At 41.0% G+C, this 22,597-nt stretch overlaps 2 protein-coding genes across 3 annotated transcripts; both read left to right on the top strand.

Annotated features, from left to right (window-relative positions):
• The first annotated feature begins 4,061 nt into the window (after positions 1 to 4,061).
• Positions 4,062 to 11,620, top strand: LOC138619850 (uncharacterized). Of its 2 annotated transcripts, XM_069696657.1 has the most exons (4): positions 4,062 to 4,232; positions 8,462 to 9,009; positions 9,101 to 9,154; positions 10,551 to 11,620. In XM_069696657.1, exons 2-4 carry the CDS (start codon positions 8,468 to 8,470, stop codon positions 10,687 to 10,689), a joined length of 735 nt encoding a protein of 244 aa, XP_069552758.1. In that variant the 5' UTR covers positions 4,062 to 4,232; positions 8,462 to 8,467; the 3' UTR covers positions 10,690 to 11,620. The 2 variants fall into 2 exon arrangements, with proteins under 2 accessions (XP_069552758.1, XP_069552759.1); XM_069696658.1 differs by lacking the exon at positions 9,101 to 9,154.
• Positions 11,621 to 11,907: 287 nt separating this feature from the next.
• chrna2b (cholinergic receptor, nicotinic, alpha 2b (neuronal)) lies at positions 11,908 to 22,490 on the top strand. The gene is made up of 6 exons (XM_069696656.1): positions 11,908 to 12,633; positions 16,514 to 16,665; positions 17,267 to 17,311; positions 17,515 to 17,624; positions 18,832 to 19,999; positions 20,438 to 22,490. Exons 1-6 carry the CDS (start codon positions 12,567 to 12,569, stop codon positions 20,561 to 20,563), a joined length of 1,668 nt encoding a protein of 555 aa, XP_069552757.1. The 5' UTR covers positions 11,908 to 12,566; the 3' UTR covers positions 20,564 to 22,490.
• The last annotated feature ends 107 nt before the right edge of the window (positions 22,491 to 22,597 follow it).

Here is a 22,597-nt window from a genome sequence, read left to right as displayed (position 1 = left end):
TTGTTCGCGTTGGTTATTTGAGGTCACCCTTGTGTGTCAATGTCCTAAAAAATACAAATTGCCACTATTACAGAATATCCACTGGCAACGGCCCTAAACTTCACACAACACTTCCGCTGACAGATGTATTAATTGCTGCACACAGTTTGACATGTTATAGATTTTAAAACGTGAACGTTATCACAAATCCCTGGCCGTTACTCCCAAAGCTCCACAATCTGTGCTCTAAAAGGGGACCGTGGATAAAGTGGCAGAGCACACTGGTTCTGAGTGCCACAAAAAAGCCTGAACTGTGTTTGGGTCCCAGAGTGGATTAGCAGAGTTTATCAGCACCAGCACACTGTGGCACTCATTGCTCGCACACTGCTGTGGATAAGTGGCTGCAGAGAGCACCGAGTCCTTGGCCTCGGTCAATAACAGCCCTCGGGGTACTCAAGGTGCCGTCAATTATAAAATGCGGAAACAGTTTCTTGGTCAATATATTCACGGTCACAGTCCTATCCACTATGTATTTTGTACACACATTTTGTGAATTCATAGTTTGCTTTCATTTGAAATTAAATTATTGGATACATTTCACAAGGGAGAGTTCAAGTGGGAGAATCGAGCATGGAAAAAAGTAAAGTAAAAAAAAACTATTATTGCTATTGCTTTGTGATAAGCAAGAAGAAAACCACAAATTTTGAGAAAATAAACACAAGATATGGATATTTTGTAATTATAAAGGTTGTTTTGTTATTAAGTGTTAAATAAGCTTGAAAAAATAAAATGTGTTACGAATGAAAGACAATTTTTCTTTTTTTTTTTTACATATTTATACTATAATCTGTTTTATGGTGTGAATCTCATTCAAATTTATAGAAAAACACTAAGATGTTAGGTGGCATAAAGTCCAAAAATTCCTCTTCCTCCCTAAAAAGCCTCCCTCAGTCATGGATGACTGGATTTTCTACTTGCCATACAATTTAAACAGCCATCTATAAAACATTTTCCCCATAAATGCTGCAAAAGATGCTGCATTTTATTTCCACATCATGTAATATGCATCGCATGTCAAGGATTTTGCAGTCAGTTAGGTGACATAGTTTACATAAAGGATGAAAAACATCTCCCATATGGTGACTTCTTGTCCTCTGGGTAAAGAACAGAGCATCTTGGACATGTTACCTGCATGTCCAAACATGTTACGTGCGTGTCCAAACACGGCCGAGGGCTTTTAACACTGTGCTGTTTGACAAAGACCATCTGGCTCTGTGCAATATAAGGATAACATGTGCGGTTCCCAAGTGTTGTTGTTAAATCAATTTTCAAGGTTCTCGTAAATGGAATAAGAAATAAGGAGATAAAAAATTTAAAAAAAAACAGGAAAAGATTGTAGATGATTGATTTTCAGTGAAATGTGTTATTCTGGTTATGTGAGGGCATTCAAAATATATCAAGTTGTGGTTTAGAAAACTAAGTTTAAACTAATGCTGTAGTATGTAGAATATTATAGTGGTTTCACACCCGAAATGCTCAGTTTGGTTCAACCGAAGCCATGTTTGGTGTGTTTGAGTGAAAGATGTCTATCAAACTGTGATACAGAATAAACGACTGTGGCCCGTTGAAAGGAAGGCTGGCTCTGGTGTTTGGTTTTTTTGTGGTGTGAAAGCGAAATGGACCAACCACAGGACAGTGTAACCATACATGAGTGATGTCAGCATTAATTTAAAAGTTAAAGTCTTGGTTTGCTTGTGCTGTGCTTGTATGCGTGTGCTTTCTTTTGTTGCAGTGTGTTGAGCTCTGAGGGCCAACGTACAAGGTGTGCATTTTTTATTTTGTATTTATTGATTCTTTTATCTTTCATTTTTTAATCAATATACAGATTACTTAATCAATATTTTATTAATTCTTTATATGGAGCCTGTGTAATAACAGCAGGCAGTTAGCCCCAGAGCTAGCCGATTAGCATTAGCTGAGTGAATGCAAGGTTAACTAAAGACAAAATTAGTTTGAAATCATATTATCTTTCAAAGCAGCTTTTAAAAAGTGGTACATGTGTTTATTAAAGCCCCCAAAAAGGGCAAAGTAGTTATGTCAACACAACGGCGTTGTAACTGTGATGACACGTCACTGCATCAGATATTTGATTATCTAATGTGTTTATCCGCTTCTTAGGTTTGCTAAGCTGTGCAAGAGACCCATCAATGTTGTTATATCTCGGTTGCGGATTAGATGTCGATAAAAATCATAGATCCCTTTCATGGCCTTTTAAAATTCCCCCTCCAGTGAAACATTGTGTTGCAGCAGGTACCATGAATCATTCAAACCATAACTGATCTGGATTATTGGTTGCCATCAGCAGCTGTCATGGGCTTGCATCTCCAAGATTAAGAGTTGAATTTCTGTCAGTGAATCCACCTGCCTGCGGCATTATTCAAGAAATATCTTCCTTCTGTTTCTTAGCAATTTTGTGTTCTATTAGTCTGCACTGAGGAGACAAGAACATCTGTGAGGGGAGGGAGAGAGCAGAGGACAATGATCCCATTGATACCTAACAGGAAAATGCATGCATGCAGCAATAACAACAAAACAAATATGGCTTGGTCATTACATGCATCTTCTCTACTTTAAATAGTATGTAACATTTTCATTGACTCTTTTGAGAGCTAAAAGAAACCATGGTCATTTCTTTCAGCTCTGTTGTGCAGCTGTAGTTATGAGACTCCATCAACCTGTATGAAGGGATGCAACAAAGAGTGGTGGGCACAGACTGCAACAAGACCAACCGACGAAGCTCAGTGAAGGCAAACTTCATCAACATTATCAACACGAGATCAGACACGATTATCAGTACAAGACATCTCCACAAAACCTAAAAAATTCAGAGCCAACTTTTTAAAATTCTTGCTTCCTGCACAGCAACTACAGTATGCTTATATCTGGGAAAGGTCATAGTTATGCCAAACCTCCACAGGAGAACACATCGCCTTCTGTCTGCGCTCCAGCTCACTCACGACTCCGTCACTAATCAATGTCCACTGGAACGGTTTCAGGAGCAGACCATTTCTCCTTCAGCAGACAAATTTCAAAACTTCTAGTTGTTTTGCCGACATTTTTCGTATTTTTTTTTTAGCACACCGAATCCTAATTTGCAGCTCATTTAGACGTTCTGTGGCTCTACAACCCTTTGAGCCTCTCTGTCATCACTCATTTTAAATCTCAGAGTACAGCTGTTTTCATGAACCTATATTTGTGTTTCTTTAGTCAGACAATGTAGTCACGACATCATAATGATTTTGGTATTGACTGCTAGTTAACATAGTAGCATATTCATGGTCATATTTGACACCAACTGTGATTCCTAACAGCAGAAACAGAAAATACACTATTGATTGCACAGTAATTACATTTTGCATGACTCACAAGGAGCCAACTGAATATTCTGGCATGTGCTCGTTCAAAATTAACAAGAAATGATCTATACTTTTATTATCTATATCACTTGTCACTTTTTCTGCAAGTAAAAACAAATGTTCTCAATTTATTTGAACTAATAACAGTAAGATATGAGATACTCATGAGTACTGTGATATTTAAAAAGAAAATTTATCATATGAATAAAAAATATATAAAAAGTACTTTTGTGTTCTAATAAACTATTTTAATGTTTGCAACGCTGCATCCTTCACCTCTGTCTCTCTTCAATTTGGAAGCTGCAGTGCACACTTCAGACAAACCTTAATGGGACCTTTCCTTGAACAAATAAGAAACGTAAACCCAGCATGGTCAGAGAAAGACACCCCCCCCACACACACACACACCCCCCACCGCCCCCCCAATCCCCCTACCACCACCACCTTAAAGAATCCTCACGTTTCCTTTGCAGCTACCAGATCCCCCAGATGTGGAGTAGATTACACCCCTTCTTTTCCCCCTCCTTCAGCCAGCCCCTCTTTCCACTGCAAAGAAAGGAATCATTCAGTTTCAGCCCTTTCTGAAAACATCCCCCTCCCCTACCGACCTCTCCTGACGGCAGACAGGGGCACACAGACGACCACGCTCTCCAGCCAAACCCTAATTGTGTGTGCGTGTGTCTGCATTTTTTTTTTTTTCCTTGACATGAAGAAGGAAACCGAGTGAGTGTTTGTTCTTTCTGCTTGTAAATGGGAGTCCTGAACTGTTTGAGTCGATTTGCTTGACTGAAAAAGTGAAAGTGGAGGATTCTGACTGTGAAAAATTACTGGAGTTTGGTAAGTTTGTTTTTTGGATTTATACAATTTTTAGTCAGAGTACAGTATAATGAGACACCAGGGGATTCCTCACCTTTTTACTCCCTGGTATAAGTAGAGAATAAAAATGTGAATTGCACATTATAAGTTCAATTCCTGTGCTTTTATACCTCATATAAAGTTAATTAAATTGCAGTTTGTTTGTATAATACTGATATTAATGTGGATGGTTGCTTTTTAGTTGAATTACAATCTAAGTGAGAATTTTTTTCTTTGTCATGTGGATTTTATAAAGTATAGTGTCTGTGTATATGTGTGCACATGCGACCATGTGTCCACTGTCCTGCTCTTTCTTGTCATTATGCTGCCAAGTAGGTTTCCAGCAATCTGCAAGGTCTCTGTCTGTTGTGCGGCAAACCTTGTTGTCATAGCAACATTGAAGTAACTGTGTGTTGTGACACCTGTGAGACACACCTGTTGAGTCTCTGACATGAGGGGCCACAAGGCTGAACTGCAGCCACGCTACAAACACTCAGGATGTTGCCGGAGATGCTTATCGAATTCAACAATATCTACATTTACATCTCAAGCGTAAACATTCAGGGATTTGATGAGCAAATACAATTCTGCGAAGGAAATTAGTTATTTAAGGAACAACAGAAAATAATCAATAACTATTTTTAGTCATTTTTGAAGCACAAAATCCAAATATTACCCTCTTCCTGCTTCTGCTACTTTTTGTTGTCCAAGAAAAATAAATGATGATTTTTACATTTTTCAGGCATTTTTAGAACCAAACCTAACATTTGATTGACAACTGAAGTAATTTACTGAATTTATCTACTCATTTATTCAGTCAAGATGAGCTTGAGCTGTTCTAGTTCTAGCTGACAGTAGGAGGAAATACTAGAGTTATTTTTAAACTTCATGTTAATCAATCAATCAGTGAATCAAGCATTATTATTTTTCTGTCACAAGAAACATCATGCTTTCCTTGAAAAAAAGAACAAAACATCTAAACTTTCAGTGCTTGAGACTACGAGGTCTCAGTCTGCCTCTCTTTAAAGACTCAATTTTAGAACTAAAATATCCTACGAATGGTGTGACTTTATGGCTGCTCTCTTTCGGCAGACAACCTTCTGCTATTTGAAGGCGACAGAAAAGTTCGCCACTTCAGAGTGACGGTTCCTTCACAGTGAAGCCAAAAAAGGTCACTGCAGGCCACAAACACTATTTCAAGACGCCAGCGTGGAAATCGTGCAGAGATTTCCCCAAGAGAAAGGCGACTGCTCCTGCCAGTCTGTGACACAGAGAGGAGCATGTGTGCTTCTGGTTAGCAGGCCTTTCAGAGACTGAATTAATGTCACTAAATGTCCTTTGCCTTGTGTCTTTTACTGCCACGATGGTAATTGAAAACAGAGACAGTAACATTATATTTTAAGATAAATTACATTTCCATTTGGCTGTAGTATGTCATTAGGCTGAATGCTGTCACTCGGTGCCATAAGGTTTTGATTTATTAATGGCCAAAGAAGTGCAGTAAAAGTTCAACGGTAATAAAAAAAAAAAGTTTAGGACATGCTGTTCTGCATCTCTCTCATTAAGGAGCATTAAATGTCTATTTTGCTCTCATCTCATGACAGGATTCACATTGGATTCACCTAAATGGGTTGTTTTATGACTTTTGTTTTATTTCGGTGAGACAGATAACAGAAAAACAGAGGCTGAACAAAAAAACGTAGATCTTTGTGTTTTCTGATATAGAATGGATTGGTTTAAGGACAAAGACTGAGAATATCTATTCTGGTACAAAGCTAGCTAGCTTCAAATGCTCAAAATAATAAACCTCATTCATTCAGTGTGAGATGTTAATAAAAATCGAATGCATATCCTCATCGTGACATATGTCACCTCTGCAAAAACTCATTCGGGGATATCGGCCTATCTGCTACAGTGAACATAAGAAAGCAGTGTTGTTGCTCTGACATCATGACGCCAGGCTCCTGGACTGTGTCTCTGCTTTGGATTGGTTTGAAGGTTTCTGTTTACTGCTCGTCCTGCAGCTGCTGCAACATATGTGAGGTCACTGTTTAAAGTAAACACAGTGGGAGCCAGAAGTTGGTTGCTTTATGGGTTGGGGAGACACAACGTATCTTCAAATAAACAGACAATTTTACAGTGTCTGTTCTCGTAGCAGTCACGACTGGGCATTCGTGTTCAAGACGTGGTAATAGGTGCCACTTAATTAACTCAGATTTCCACTTCGGCTAGGAGGAGTCGAAATAGTTTCGAGGCTGCTGGAACTGCAAGCTGAAACCAAATGTGCTCTGACAGCTAACAAAGCTTTGCAATGCCTCTACCACCTCACAGGCCTGGTTCAGGCTTTTAAATATGTTTCCAGATGGAGAAGAGAGAAGCTGGGATGGAAATCACCAACAACGAAAAGTGACTCTGTTGACATTTCACAGAAAACTGAAACAAGTGGAGCCGTCGGTTTGACAAAAACAAGCAAGCAGGTCACTCTTCACTCTCATGTGTTGTCAGGAATTACAAGGTGAATAGATGTTGTGAAAGATCCCCAGACAACCGCCAGTTACCAAAAACAACACTAAAACTGCTGTCGGCTTTTACAGCCCGAGTGTGACACCGCTCATAGAGCCACAGAGCCGTGGCCCAACCACAGAATGTGAAGCTCGTTCCACTGTGAAACCACAACTCAAGCTGCTCACAACATTTTTTTAAAACACCGATGACAAAAAAAAAAAACTGTCACATTTCTCCATAAAAGGCTTGTATTTTCTCTTAAAATGCACAAACAGAAATGTTGTGGATTTCGATGGAAGGAACTGCTGTTTTCTCAAAATCTTTTGGGAAACGGAAAATTTGTTTGTTAAATTTGAACATACTTAATGTTGGTATTTAATTTTAACAGATTTGTTTTTTATACTTTAAAAAAACATCTATCTCTATTCATACAGTTTGTACTCCTTATTTGTTGATATAATTTAAACCAATTTTGCCCAATTTCAGAAAGTTGGTTTTGAGTATTCTTTTGTCACTTTTTAAAATCAATAATTGTCAAGTATTCAGATTCAGTCTCTTTTCTCATTGAAAAATTAAAGTCTTGTCAAAAACTCTGAACGTTGTTCAGAGTGGATTGGTGATTGTTATATTTTGTAACCCTGATGTTCAAGTTGGTATTTTTTGTCTTGAATTTTCATGTTTAAATTTCACTGATCTAGTTAAATTTAAAACATTTTAAATGAACTATCATGGTGTGTGCATTCCATATCTGTAAAAGTGACTCTTGATGGCAAAACTCCTGAGGCTTCCTAACATCACTGTAATCAGACTTTCTTAGTACAGCAACCTGCTCCTGTGACTAACTACTGTTTTGAATGTCATAACATTATAAAAGGCAAACAAAAGTTCAAGAAAAAGGACATTTTACCCAGTAAACTATGCATGGCATGAAATGGCATTCACACTGTCACATTTTTGAGCCACTACCATGTTAAAGACTAAACAGAAGCTATTGATATATTGCAGAAGGCGTGACAGAAGGAAATACAATTTAGAAAAGCACACGTTAAATGTCAAAAGTCATGAGACAGATTTAAGTCGTATTTATGCAGTTTACCCTTTGAAAGCACCAGAATACCTTTCTTTCAACATGATAACTAAAATGATGACGTGAATTAAATAAAGCTGTTTAAGAGAGAGATGCAGAAAATATCAGGGGAACCCAACAGATTAGACTTTAAGCTCTGCTGATGCCTAATGAACAGCCTGTGGTTCTTAAGATTCACAGCTGAATCATGGAAAAATGAATGTGTTTATCTCTGATCATTAAGGGAGCAGACTTAGATTAACTTGGATTTTAAAAGGTGATAGTGAGACTGCACTTGTTATTTCCTCAGTTCTCCAGGGCTTTGTGGATATCTTGATTTTTATAACAAAGTTTTTAATCTTAACTTTACATTCTTAGTGTTGTGACTTATTAATCTACTATGAATGAGATCAACTTCAATCATGGAAAAATGATCCTTGTTCATAGTTCCACCGAAGGTTTGCTTGCCAAGTATAGTGTTGATTATTCGATTTATGCGAAATTGCTGTTTGAATAAAATTCATTTTGAAAGTTACATATTTTCTGTACACTGTATTCTATAATATTTATTTCTTTCAACCAAAAAAGTAGCTCCTCACCTGCTGATCAAGTTCAGTCACTCACCTCTGCCTCTTTTCAGGTCACCATGTGGCATTGCTGGATGACCTGCATCTTGGCCTGGGTATCCATGGCAACCCCAACACTCTGCCAAAGTGGAGACGGTGATTGGGGTTCGGGCTTCGACGTCTACTCTGCGATAATGGCCACCAATGACACGTTGCAGGCGGTTGGTGATGAGCCTGCGAGGGTGAAAAAAGACCATGACTGGAGCACATCAGCGGCCTTCTCCCCACCACCTTCACCCGAGTTCCACTTTGAGCCCCAACCGGACAAGTGCTCAGTCCACTTCAGCACCAACGCCGCTTCAGCTCGAAGGCTGAAGGCCCAGAGGGAGGAACTGGCCTATCTACAGGCCATACAGCATGGAAACAAGGCCGTGATGGAAAACTTAGTGCAGTTTGTGGGGGCAGAGCTGGGAGATCAGAGCTATGAAGATGTGATCAAGGAAAATGTCATCGGCATCCAAGAGGACCACAAGAGCTGCCATGAGGAGGTGGAGAAAGCTGAAGAAGATCTAGAGAAGCAGCTGGAGGGAGATGTGATGGACACCCTCGCTGGGATGCAGAAGTGAGTCAGTAAATCAAACGTGCTTGTGTTGCGCTTCATAAAGTTAATGGCTGAAATGTAACAAAATGTGCTCTTATTTGTTTGTGTGCAGAATATTTAAACAAATTCATCGAGGAAACAGAAATCGAAGACAATGTGAGGGCAGGTCTGTGCTGACATGACATGATGACGTGATGTTTTAATTTTCATCAGGTAGCAGAAGCTATTTCAGTCAGCCACTTCATGTGAAAAGGGTTTTTATCAGATAAATCAGATGAATCAGAATCAGAATCAGCTTTATTGGCCAGGTATGTTAACACATACGAGGAATTTGACTCCGGTTGTAACTTGAGCTCTCAGTGTGCCAAAAACAGACAGATATAAATACACAGAACTGATACTTTGCATCCAGCCATTGACCTCATCAGTGCTGTAAAAATGCACCAAGTTCAGCAACTCCATCCCCGGGCACCTCAGACAGTGAAATGACTATAATATCTAGAGAGCTTCTTTTGGTTTGAGCAAAGGCAGCCATTCCCAGTAAAGCAACAACTGAGGTGGATTTTGTGACAGCAGATGGATAGTCCGAAACAATTAGGAAATTAGCTGATTCGGTTATCAACCTGAACCTCAATCTACAATCATTGAGTTTGACCGTTTAATTTATTTATCACAAATGCCAAACAGTAGCTGGTTCTTGTTTCTGAAATGTAAGACTTGCAGCTTTTCTAAGGTCTGTATTTAATTGCAAGAGGAGTTATCGTTTGGGTTTGGACCTCCATTTCGGCCATAAAAGCATTTTGGAGGATTCACTTTGAGCTCTGGGAAATTCGGACAGCCATTATTCAATATTTTCTTTCCTAACAAATAAATCATTGATGAAAATAATCATTAGACGCATCCAGGAGATTTGAATTCAGCAATTCACCTGATATGCAGCAGTATATCCCTCGAAGAAGACCGAAGTATCTTAAGTCCAGTACAGACCAAAAACCTTCGATGAGATGAAATTGTTTAAGAAAGTTGCAGAAGTCTGAACAAGCCTTTCGGCTCCACTCGAGTCCATCTGTGGACGGGCTCTGCAAATGAGCCTAGTTTATAAATTCGGTGCTGTGTGGACTGGTTTATGTCCCATACCTGTCCTTCTACAAATACACATTAAATGAATAAGTCAGGTGATGGTGACACCTCCGACTCAGGTTGTCAAAACAGAAGTTAAAACAGAATGACAGACAGGAGTTGCTCTGGAGATGTTAAACCATCTTGTCTGGTTGCTTTCAGACGGTTGCAGAGTGGCGAAATGCAAGCAGTTGCAAGTTTGAAATGATCTTGTTGCAAAACTTTGGTGTGAACTGGCCCTTAAGGTGACACATAGCCGTTTTTTCCACTTTACAGTCTTTTCCATTATGCAAGCAGCTGTGCCCCCTCCTCCTAATATATATAGTGACCTCAGCTCTTCTTTCACTTACTCAGTCTCTCCTTCCCATTATTTCTCCCTGTGTGTGTTGCTCCTCCTTCTCATCACTCCACCCGTGATCTGGATTGTTCGTCTTCTGGAGCAGAATTAGAGAGGAGTCCTTGGCCTTTGAAGAGATGCTTCGTGCTGCAGCGGACATCGCCAGCAGGTTGGAGAGCTCATCACAGGCCTTGCATGCTTCATTCACCAAGCAGCTGAAGGACATAGTCAAAATCCATCGCTAAGAAAGTGCTGAAAAACAGTTCACATGACATCTGTGAAAGTTGTGAATGATGTGTGGCATCCTGTGTGAGGCCCAGAGTGAGGGAAAGAAAACTTTCTGCAATGTTATATTCTGCTCAGTCGTTACATAAATAAATAGTATTTTCCATTCAGGCATTATTCATGGCAATTGTTGAGGTCAACCATAGCAACAGTATGTGGTGCAGGTTTCAGCCAAGTTGAGTGTTTATGGATCAAACTGGATGGGCCTTCTGAGAGCACACATAATGAGTCTGTTAGTCTTCTCCAGAGGAAGCTTTGGTTTGGCCATCTGGTTCCAGGGTAAGGATGGAGGCCAGGATACAATGACTAGTGTGGCGATGGAGATTTTGTTTTTCTGCAAACATCAAGAAAAGAAGACACGCGACTGGGAGAGCTTTATGATGAACAGATAACGACTATTGGATAAAACCATCTGGGAGGGGGGGGCAGATACTGTATAAATAATTAGAACATTGCAATAAGGATGAAATGAGAAAAACTGTGAATCTGCACAAGAACTGCTTGTGGGATTGTAAAACTGAATTTACCTTTTCAAACATGAGAATCACACTTCAGTTGTGCACCAGCTATTCTCTCTTTAATCCTGCCAGGACTCATGGACGGGGAATGCTTTGGTATTTGCAATCATAAAATGTGTATGGTTATGCATTTGCATAATGTATGATTTGATATGTATGTTTGATTTTGGTAAACAGCGACAAACAAATAGTGTCATTTTGTAAGCATATTTTACATGTTCTCTGTATTCAGTGTTCTGTATCCTTTCACAGCTTCCAAACTCATCAATATTTGAACTAAAACTTCCCTAAGCATATTCATTCACCGAGTCTGCCCTCTAGCTGTTTGCCACAGAAATATCCCACAGATGTTTGTCCAGCTGAATCTCTCATTCATCACTTTTAATGCTCTAAAAAATGAAAACTGTAAATAGTCAGACTTCATACTCTTTCAAGGAAAAAAACAAAACAGATTTATTTGGAATAACTGGTCGATCATTTTCAATGCATGTTAGTTGCCATGAAATCAATTTTACAGTGAATTTATTTTTGTGTTTGTGTGTATGCGTGTGTGAGAGAGCGAGAGTGCCACAGAGAGAGAGAGAGAGAGAGAGAGAGGAGGAAGGACTTATAGGTAACAGATAAAGTGGCAAGTGCTCAGCTGTGTCCTGTCCCTCTGAGGTGGATGCTGTTGTTTTGCGGACCTAATTGACCAAAAGTGTTCAGTTCAGTTGCTCCGAGTCATGGAGAATAACTAGTTTAAACTTGAAAATGGCAACCCGTCATAGGTGAGATCACCGAGGACGCTAAGTGCTTGGCACGCTGCGTAAAAACGCACAATCGTTTGGATATCGCGCGGCAGCAACCCGGACTATTTTCTGTGAATGTATTTCTGCATATCAGATTTGCATCGGGAGTTTTATGAGCTGCTACTTAAATGAGCAATTACACTCGAGGTAAGACAAGCTGTTAATGGTGCTGCTCTCTGATTCATCACCTGGTGACGGACAGCCCTCCGACTCATCGCGCGCAAACGGAAGGAACAGAGCTCGCTCTCATCCGGTCTGAGCTGCGCTGACAGTGAGCAGAGTGATGCTGAGCTGTAGGGAAAAGTCAGCCGGTCGGACTCCCGTCATGCCCACTCCCCGCCCACAGATATAAAAAAAAAGCAGTTATTGCGACAGCGGTGCTGAACTTGCCCCGATATGCCTCCCAGCTTCGAAGATGACAGATGTTGCTCACGCGCCGCGGGTTCTAGATAACGTTTTGAGACGTTTGGACGGAACCTGCCGCGTGCTCTCCGGTGAAGTTTGGACTCCTCTTTTCTACCAGAGTACATAATGGTACAAGACCACCTGTTCTCAGCGGGGACGGCTATTTTCTGGGCGCTACTCTTAAGTCAGTCAGGTAAGTACTTCTTTGCTTTTTTTTAAAATTCAAAAAAAAATTTTGCTTCTTTGTATTGCCTCGTGCAACTCGTAACAGGAAAGGTAAATTACGTTGCCTGCAGTGTGACAGCACGAGCCACTATCTGTGAGGTAAGCGAAGAATTTTCGTTATTTATAATTGATAAACGTATCATTTAAAAATAAAAAAAAAAAAAAAGGCTATCAGGCTTACAGGTAACAAAATGTAGTCTTAGCCTCAAAAAGTCTTCAGTCAAAAAAAAAAAAAGTCCCACAATGCCGTTCAATATTTACATAAATTCACGCGCCAGTTTCCCAATCTGTCGCCTCATCATCTCCTGCTCCAGTTGGTTTGCGTCTGTCTCACATTTAAAAAATGAGCAGGAGGAAGTCAAGACTGAAATAACCCCTATTATGACCTTTCATTGCCACAGTAGCCATAGACAGTGTCAGTGAAGCATAAAGTTAATGTTAGCTTTCTAAATGCTTAAAATTAGAAAATAAAATCAGTCAATTTCACAAACAATTACTACAAAATAATTAAACCACAAAATTTGCTGCAACAACTTAGTCATATTTATATTTTCAGAGGATGCGAACGGTCACAAATGTGTTCAAAAGTAATAGAGGACAAGACAAATATATATATGTTAATTGTCAGAATTTGGAGTGGGCTCCAACCCCAGTTATTTCCTTAAACACACGTTTACTTATTGAGTGAAATAATGGTGCGTATTGTGCAAACGTTCGGGAGCACAGTGCCTTCTGGACATGTTTGTGGCAGCAGCGTGGAAACGAGTCCATTTCAGTTCAACTTTAAATCCACACAGCTTCACAGTAGAACTTGCAGCTGCTCCCCTTACGCAAAAAAAAACCAAAACGTATGAATTCCACATGTGCAAAAACTCATGTGACCACAGGACACGTGATTGTGCACATTTGAAACATGTATTTTGCCAATGGGAAACGTGGTTTTGGAACATTTTCATGATTTAATGTGTGAAGCCCATGTAGATTCCCATTTGAAAACTTTTCCCCATATTTGTTTTCCCCGTGTTATCATTCCTTGCAACATGTGGTAAGCGTGTATCACACGTGTGATCCCATGCGTCCAAGGTGGAAAACACGGGAAACGCATGTTTTTGTTTTTCCCGTAAGGATCTATTTGAAAGTCAATTCAGGGTCTTTACATAGATGTGTAGAAGTTATTATTTCAAGTATAAATTGTGTATGCAGACTAGTGCTCACACGGCAGGCTAAGATAACGCGTGTTCCTGTGACATGTGAGAGGGTTTCAGAACACAGGCTACGCGTCTCCTCCCTCCGTCTCTACACGCTACAGCAGGCAGGTACTTGATCTCGTGCCAACTCATCTCTCTTCATGACACCGACACAGTTCAGCTTTGTGACCTCAGCCCTGCAATTTTCCCACACACCCAAAAAAAAAAAAGTTCCATGTTGTTTTTAGCGAACTTTTTACTGTAAGTATTTGACAATCCAATTTCACCGAGAGAGCCTCCGGCTGCAGAAGCTGCTGACTCGATCATCCAGACTGGTCAGTGTTTCATACACCTCGCCAAGGGGCTTGGCCGCGGTCCAACATCATCGGCCCAGCGTGCTGGATGTTGGAGGTGTCATCTCATTTCAAGACTCCGCTGGCAGGAGGCTTTGATCTATGGCACCAGAAAGCCTTTTTTTTTTTTTTTCCCAAGCTCCACATCTGGTCCGTCCCAGATGCACGGACAGATGAACACGCGCCGCCCTGACTGTCAAGAGAGTAGATAAGAAGTCTCTGGTGCATGCTTGTTTGCCAAATTGAAATTAGTTCATGATGGCAGGAGACGAGCCCAAGTGTGCCTCGGGCAAATTAACAGTATATTCACATACTAATTACCACCTCTAATGTCACGTTATCTACAACTTGTTTACTTAACTTGTAACTAGATAGGGCATTTTAAAGAAAACCATGCCACACAGAAAAACCTCGTTGAGCTTTGCATCTGCATATTTGTTCAATGGGCACTAAATCACTGAAAAAGATTTGCATGTATCCCTCAGCTTAGCTCTGCGGCATTTAAGCCGTGCGCCCTGTCATCGTCCACTGCACTGTCCTACAGTTACAGTTTGTAAAGACTTGGTAATGCCGTCGACAGAACTCACCCATGGACGGGTAATGATGTGGCCTTGGCTTAGCAGCCAGCGCTGCTGCCAGATGACGGTGGTCCAGGCTTTTGTTTGCAGGTCCTTGGTGGTAGCGCACCTCATTGGGTTGCATTATAACCGACACTATCAAAGAGAGCCGGGGTATTAGTGGCATTATAACCCGATGGCATTTGAAAAGATTTTTTTTTCTTTTTAAATTGACTGTAAAGGTCTTTCTTTGACTTTGCTTCAAATGTACATTCACATTGCTTATACAACTTACATTTTGTGAGAGATGCTGCCAAGACATTTTCCAAGCTCTCGTTCTCTGAATTACACAATTAAGCAATACTAATATGCTGAACTGTTTTGCAGGACATTAACTTCTTTCTTTTTTTTAGCAGAAATAACTAGTAAATTCTAGAGTTGGTAATTGGTGGATTTTGGGCGGAGTGAGGGCTCTTTCCAATTGTTATGCAAATAAAATATATATGAACAAGTGTATTAATACTAAGTGCATCATATTATTCCCATAATGTTCAAAAGGGAGAATAAATGTCTCATGCAGGTCTAAACGTACTGTACACACTGAAGTGCAACAAATATGCTGAAATTAACATATAGCTCCTATCTAAACAATCTAGTGTGAGTCAGGGTGTATTATACACATGCAAACACACACTACTGTTACTTCAAGTGAAAACCATCAGCAAATCGTTTTATGCATCAGTTGTAACACAGTGACAGACAGCTCAACAATAAACACCCTTCACTACTGAGAAATTAGCTCACCTCCACTTAACACTAGCAAGTAATGATGTGTGTAATTGACTCTGACTACATTGATGAAGGTGGGAGCCGTAATCCCCGTTGGGACGGGATTCCTGTCCATTTCCCCGCTTTTTCATTCTGCAGAAAAAATAATACGGTGACTCAGTCTGAGCTTGTACGCAAATCTGTCTAGACGGCATATTCAGAATCAATTTAATTAAGCCGCCTCTCGCTGTGAAGCCACACGTACGTAATAGCGATACTTTTAGAGGCTGTATAACTGAAATGGGGCTACTGTCGAGGGAGGAGAGGCACGTCCTCGGGCTCCACCTGCCCAACTGGAGAGATCTCAGCGGGCGACCCTCGTGGGAAGCTCAGATCAAGAGATCAAAAGATTTGCCAAGATGTGGAAGAGTCGATAAGACTTTACCGATGAAAGTCTTAGATGTTCAGCGATGAAACACGACATGTTCACAGCTCCCGTCTTCACTCCCAAAAGCCACGATATCGTGCCAGCCAGATTTACTACTATTTTGTTAAGTGAGGATTAGGAGAGACACGGATGAGACAAGACGGATGCGAATTGCTACAATTCAACTTGCTCCTCTTCAATCTCTTTGTCACATTCTTTCCATGTCATAATTAACTGTTGAATGCAAACAAAGGCACCAGTTAAAACATTTCAAATGAATTTGATGTAAAAACCAAAATAAAGCAGAAGTTTTCTTTTAACAGTATAATATTAGTTTATATAAATATTGAAAAACTATATTGCAGGTTAAAGATAGATGGTTTCAAGAAATATTTGAAGAACCTCTAAACCGCATGTTTAATTATTTAAAAAAAAAGACTATAAATGGGATCAATATATAAATCCCATTACCCGCTTATTGTACCTGCCTTCTGCAAATGTTGAACTTTGAAACGAGAGGATACCGTTTGAATTAAAAGCAATAATTCACCCGCAGGTCTTTGTCATGAGAAGACCCACTCGCACGCTGAGGATGATCTCTTCAAGTCGCTGTTTGCTGGTTACAACAAGTGGTCGAGACCCGTGCCCAACATCTCCGACGTGGTCATCGTCAAGTTTGGACTCTCCATAGCTCAGCTCATCGACGTGGTGAGTCTTCACGCGTGAACTATTTGCAGCACACTGATGTGATATAGGAACTGGTGATTCAAACAAAACAAAATAATAGTTTGATACTAAATATTTTGCACTGTGAATTATTAAATATGAAATATCTTCAGAATCCAAGACCCTAGAATAAGGTCGTGTTATTTCTGTCCCTTTTTATTTACTAAATAAGTGGATTTTCTTTTTGATTTTTTTTATATAGATGACTTTGGTTTACAAGTAAACAAAAATGTCAAGGTTATACTCTGTTGTCCCTGCTATACTAACAATAGGACTGGGCTCTTGTGATTACACTATATGACATTTTTAGTGACATATTTTGGGATTCTACAGTTGTAAAAACAAACTTTGGGAACCTAGATTGTCGACGCTCTGCCCTGTCACAGCAAAAAAAAAAAAAAAAAAAAACTCCAACAGAACACTTCACATCCATCAAGTTATTGAAGTCAAGTTGCTGAAAGCTATATTTGGGTTTGCTTTGACAAAACTCCAAGAAACTCTCACATATACTCCTCTGGCCTGAACCCACCATCGACAGCCTTAACTCTTTTTGCATCTGTCTGTCTGTCTGTCTGTCTGTCAGGATGAGAAGAACCAGATGATGACAACCAATGTGTGGCTCAAACAGGTTAGAAAGATTTGTGTCAGTGTTGATTCATTATTAAGATTTTTTTTTTCTCGACAAGGGGGTCGGGGGGGTATGGTGACACGCATTGTTAAGACCGCAAAAAGCAACACATTTGACAAAGTTTTAAAGAAGAGATTGACTGATATGAATGAATAAAGGATCACAGCCCTCAAAAACACATCTGTGCTATTTGTATCTCCCAGGAGTGGAACGACTACAAGCTTCGCTGGAGACCGTCTGACTTCGACAACGTGACGTCTATAAGAGTGCCGTCAGAGCTCATATGGGTACCAGACATCGTCCTCTATAACAAGTGAGGCTCAGATAAAAGTAACATAACAGTAAAGAAAAATACAAAAAAACCAAACAAACACCATAACATTAGGGCTACAGAATTTAATCTGTCGATTATTCTTACGATTGACTGATTGATCCTTTAGTGTATTACCTGTAAAAATAGTGAAAAATGGTCATCACAGTTTAACATGACTTGCTTGGTTTGCACGAACAGCAGTCAAAAACTAAAAGGTATTTTAACAAAACGGAGAAAACCAGCAAACATTCACAACTGAACAGTTTGAAACCTCTTTACAAATTTACCTAAACGATAAAGTACTTAAATAGTTTGTTTAATTTGCTGCTGCACAAGTAATCGTTTCAGTCGTTTTAAAATCAGACCAAGGCAACTGTTTCTGTCTACTGTACAGAAAAGTTAAAAACTTCAGAAAGGTTTTCCTTCAACTATTTAATATCTGCTACAGTGGACTGTTAGGACACAGTCCTGCACAAATATAAGAGCTACACCCATTATAAGACCATAAATGGTGTTCAGACTAATGCCTGAAGACCATGTTGTGTGTGTGGTATGAAGATGGCGCCATCTAGTGATAAAATACACAGCCTGCTACTTGTCTTGGTCAAATGACAATATTATTTCCACAGTCCGTGTTCCAGTGTGGAGCCATGTAAAAAAAAAACATTTCTCTTTACTTGGTTGATGTATTTCTGTTAGTATCTGTTGGTGGAGTTCTCGTATTTTAACGTGAGGACAAGCATCCTGTGTTTCTTGCTTCGGTGTTAAATCCATAATAAAAACCCGCCACTCTAAAGAAACGTTTCCGCTCACCTGAAGGAGATTAAACGGAGCAGGCTGATGATCCAGTTCTGCTCCACTGAGTCGGTGTGATCACAGTCGGGAAGTGAAATTAAAAGAGGTGAGACTGATGCGATGATAAGGAGTTATCATTACGTCCTCTGCAGAAGCCATTATCCCGAGTAAAACGACGAAAGGAGACGAGATTACCGGCAAAGATTATTATTAGGAAATCATAACAGCTTATCACTGCATGGTTTCTAAAAATGAAAAAAAAAAAAAAAGTCATTTTTCTTAAGGGAGAACAGAACTTTTCATAATGCAGGATACGATTTCTCATCTGCCGTAGTCGTTTTTCCCATTAATTCTTCAGACTGAGGTCTCATACGTACGTCAACGTGACTCGCGACTGCTTCTTCTCCTCCAGTGCCGACGGTGAATTCGCGGTGACCCACATGACGAAAGCTCACCTGTTCTACACGGGCAAAGTTCGCTGGGTCCCGCCGGCCATTTACAAGAGCTCCTGCAGCATTGACGTCACCTTCTTCCCCTTCGATCAGCAGAACTGCAAAATGAAATTTGGCTCCTGGACTTATGACAAGGCCAAGATCGACCTGGAGCGAATAGAAAACACTGTGGACCTCAACAACTACTGGGAGAGCGGGGAATGGGCCATCATCAACGCCGTGGGGACGTACAACACCAAGAAATACGACTGCTGCCACGAGATCTACCCGGACATCACCTACTTCTTCATCATCCGAAGGCTTCCCTTGTTTTACACCATCAACCTCATTATCCCCTGTTTGCTCATCTCCTGCCTCACTGTTCTGGTTTTCTATCTGCCCTCAGACTGCGGTGAGAAGATCACGCTGTGCATCTCTGTGCTGCTGTCCCTCACCGTCTTCCTCCTGCTCATCACGGAGATCATACCGTCCACATCCCTCGTCATCCCTCTCATCGGAGAGTACCTCCTCTTCACTATGATTTTCGTCACCCTGTCCATCGTCATCACCGTCTTTGTGCTTAACGTGCACCATCGCTCCCCCAGCACTCACAAGATGCCCCGCTGGGTCCACTCGGTGTTCCTGGACCTGATCCCGCGCTGGCTGTTCATGCGGCGGCCCGCGCCCGACGGCCGGCGTCGCAGGCTGCTGCTGCTCCAGCAGCGGGCGGCGGCGGAGCGGCGGCAGGTCCGCGTAGCCGGGTACAAGTCCGACAACTTCCTCAGCACCTCGGCCACCTGGTTGAGAGACGGGACCGCGCTGGAAGACTCCGAGAGAAGTTGCTACGAGGATTTGGAGCTGGGAACGCTGACGTCCTATTTCTCCTTCCGCCCTCCTTCGCCCAGACCTCCGGGGTCGACTCCCCCGCCGCAACAAAAGACCCAACAGAACAGCCAGAACCGTCAGGAGGCGGCTGCTGGGACGAACAGACAGTTAACCGGCGCCAGGGTGAACGCCACTCAGCGGCCGGCAAAGCTCGACAACACAGTGGCCCAGTCAACGTTCCTGCTTTCACCGAGCGTTATACGTGCGTTAGAAGGGGTGCACTACATTGCAGACCACCTGAGGGCTGAAGATGCCGACTTCAGCGTGAGTATCAATAAAATCCATTATTCTGCTGTAACGGCAGCATCGCTGTTGTCCTACAGAGGTTCCTAGTTTACTTCATCTATCTAAATTATGATACATAACATACATCTTTCTGAAGGCTGATCTTAAACTGAAGCAGTAATGCATGGAGCGACATCCTATTTAAGGAAGGTAAGTTGGCGCACACAACATATCGGTGAAAGCGATCAGATGATTGGTTGAAGAAAGTCACACAGGCTGAAAGAATTAGTGGGAATTGGCCGGCCAAAGTGACGACCTCGGAAATGTGCGTGAATATATGAGAGACGTGGGCAATGAAACTTTTTGTTATTTTACCACACGACCGACACGCCTCAGAACATTAATCTCGTATCTGCAGCTCTTCTTTTCTCTCGTCTTTCATTTTGTTCCCTTTCTGTCGCCCTTTATTCTGCACAGGTGAAAGAGGACTGGAAGTATGTCGCCATGGTGATTGACCGCATCTTCCTATGGATGTTCATTATTGTATGCCTGCTTGGGACAATTGGCCTCTTCCTGCCCCCGTGGCTAGCAGGCATGATTTAATGCTTTTGGGAAAGTGTTGAACAGACCCAGAAAACTCACAACCACCACCACCTGAGTGATGTTTGACATTTCAAGTCGAGCTGAACTCTGCTTCAAAACTGGGAATGTGACTCAAGTTTGTGTAACACGGTATAACCCGTGTGACCTCGAAAAGGCTATAATGCTCTTTACACATCCCAAAACTAGAATTATGAATAACAGAACAGAGAACCTAGCTATTTTCAGATTTTTCACCACTACTGGGGCAAATATCAAAAAGGTTTACTCTGTAGCTACAGCGGCAGTCTTTAGGATATCCCCGACTCGGCTCGTCCGGCTCAGCTACCCAGACTCGGCCTCAACTTTTATCCGTCCAAGATGCACTTTGTCAGCCTCAGGTGAACTTCTTCAGACTCACCCGGCATGCTGCTCAGATTGTGTTTGACTCGAATGCGAGCACTGGTCTATCAACATTAGGCTCGTTTGAGATGAAGCGGGTCTGAAATGCCTGGCTCTCACTTGATCCAACAGCTGATTGGTTCAGTTATGTCGGCTGAACAATATAATGTTTTATAGAAACTTTTTAATTTTGTTTCATTAGAGAGATTTTATTTTTATTGATTTATTTATTGTATTTCTTGTATTTGTCTGATTTTAATGGTTTACTCTTTCTGACTTTGGGGGATACAATTTTAGTGTTAACAAACTCACGCGTGCGCAAAAATGGTTTAAGAACAACTTTTAAGTTTACTTTGAGTTTGCCTCGAAAAAGCGTTTTAGGCAGTTTTTTTCTAATTGTTACAAGCAAGCGTGTACTCGTGAGATCTTTGGACAGCTATTATTGTTGTGATTCAATTGACGTAAAGCATTTCAACATACAATCATTGCAGCAGCTACAGTAAAACACGTTTGTCAGACAATTCTGAACAGAACAAATGCTGTTGGTCGACGCTGACGTTTATCAGTCGAGAATGGAATAGATTCAGATTACAGATCAATAAACTGCATTCTCACATTAACTGAGGGATCTACTGACCTAAAAACTTCTAGTAAGTGGGACGTGAGAATTCTTAAAGTAACATCTGTACAGATGTGAAGCTGTCAGTCTTCCGATTAAGTGCTACAGAGACCTATTGCTTTGCATTTCTTTCCTCTGTATTTGACTATTCGTGTTTTTAAATTCGTTTATGTAGTTTGAGAGGGACGAGTATGCTCAGGTGATTTATATCCAGTGGAAAACTGATACGACGCCGATATACATGAGAATGTACGTCAGTAATGTGGATATAATGACCCGGTGGATGAAGGCAAATAAAAGAACAGCTGGAACAATCTGGGAAGATCAGAAATGTACACTTTACTGTGATACTCTAAAACTGGAGAATTGCTTAAACTGCAGCTGGTTGTCTCTGCTCAGCCTCTCGTCCGTCCTCCAGGCGCAGTTCATCTCAAACCAGCCTATTTACAGGTTTAATGAGCCAACATCACATGTTGAATGTAGATTTGGTCTGTGAGCTGCCATGAGTAATTATGTTATCTTATTAGCATGATGTCATAACATGCTGGTTAAAAAAAAAAAAAAAAAAAGGTTAATAGTGTGGTTTGCTGTGTTTGCTAAGGTGTTACAGTGATGTACTTACTTTTTTGTTGTACTTTCAGGAGTTGCAATTTAAAAAAAAAAAAAAAACTTAATTACATGAGGGTTGTTTGTGATTTTGCCGTCTTACCTGCGTCATCAGCGTCTCCTCCAGATGTTAGGTGTTGTGAGAGGCGGCGGCGGCGGCGGCTAACCTCCGGCGAAAGACCGGAAACAAACTTTGCAACTCTACATTCTCGTATTCACGTGTTGTCATCTTCCAAGCGATCTGCCCAGCCGGCGGCATAACCAGAAAACATATCGGTATTGTTAAACAAATCAATACACCGAGCGCTGGGATTAAAGACACGAGAGCGCGCAGATACAACTTCCTGACCGTAACCCCGCCCACCGTCACCGGGTGGGAAATGTCAACAGGTAAATTTGCCACTTTTATAATGTGGATGTTCAGTCAATGT

Source organism: Brachyistius frenatus, unplaced genomic scaffold, assembly GCF_029030835.1.
Source record: "Brachyistius frenatus isolate BFR_SWC_R1_liver_20210118 unplaced genomic scaffold, ASM2903083v1 Contig_21, whole genome shotgun sequence".
NCBI classification, from domain to species: domain Eukaryota; kingdom Metazoa; phylum Chordata; class Actinopteri; family Embiotocidae; genus Brachyistius; species Brachyistius frenatus.
Note: the sequence above shows the minus strand (reverse complement) of the source record. Positions and strands in the feature narration are given on the sequence as shown.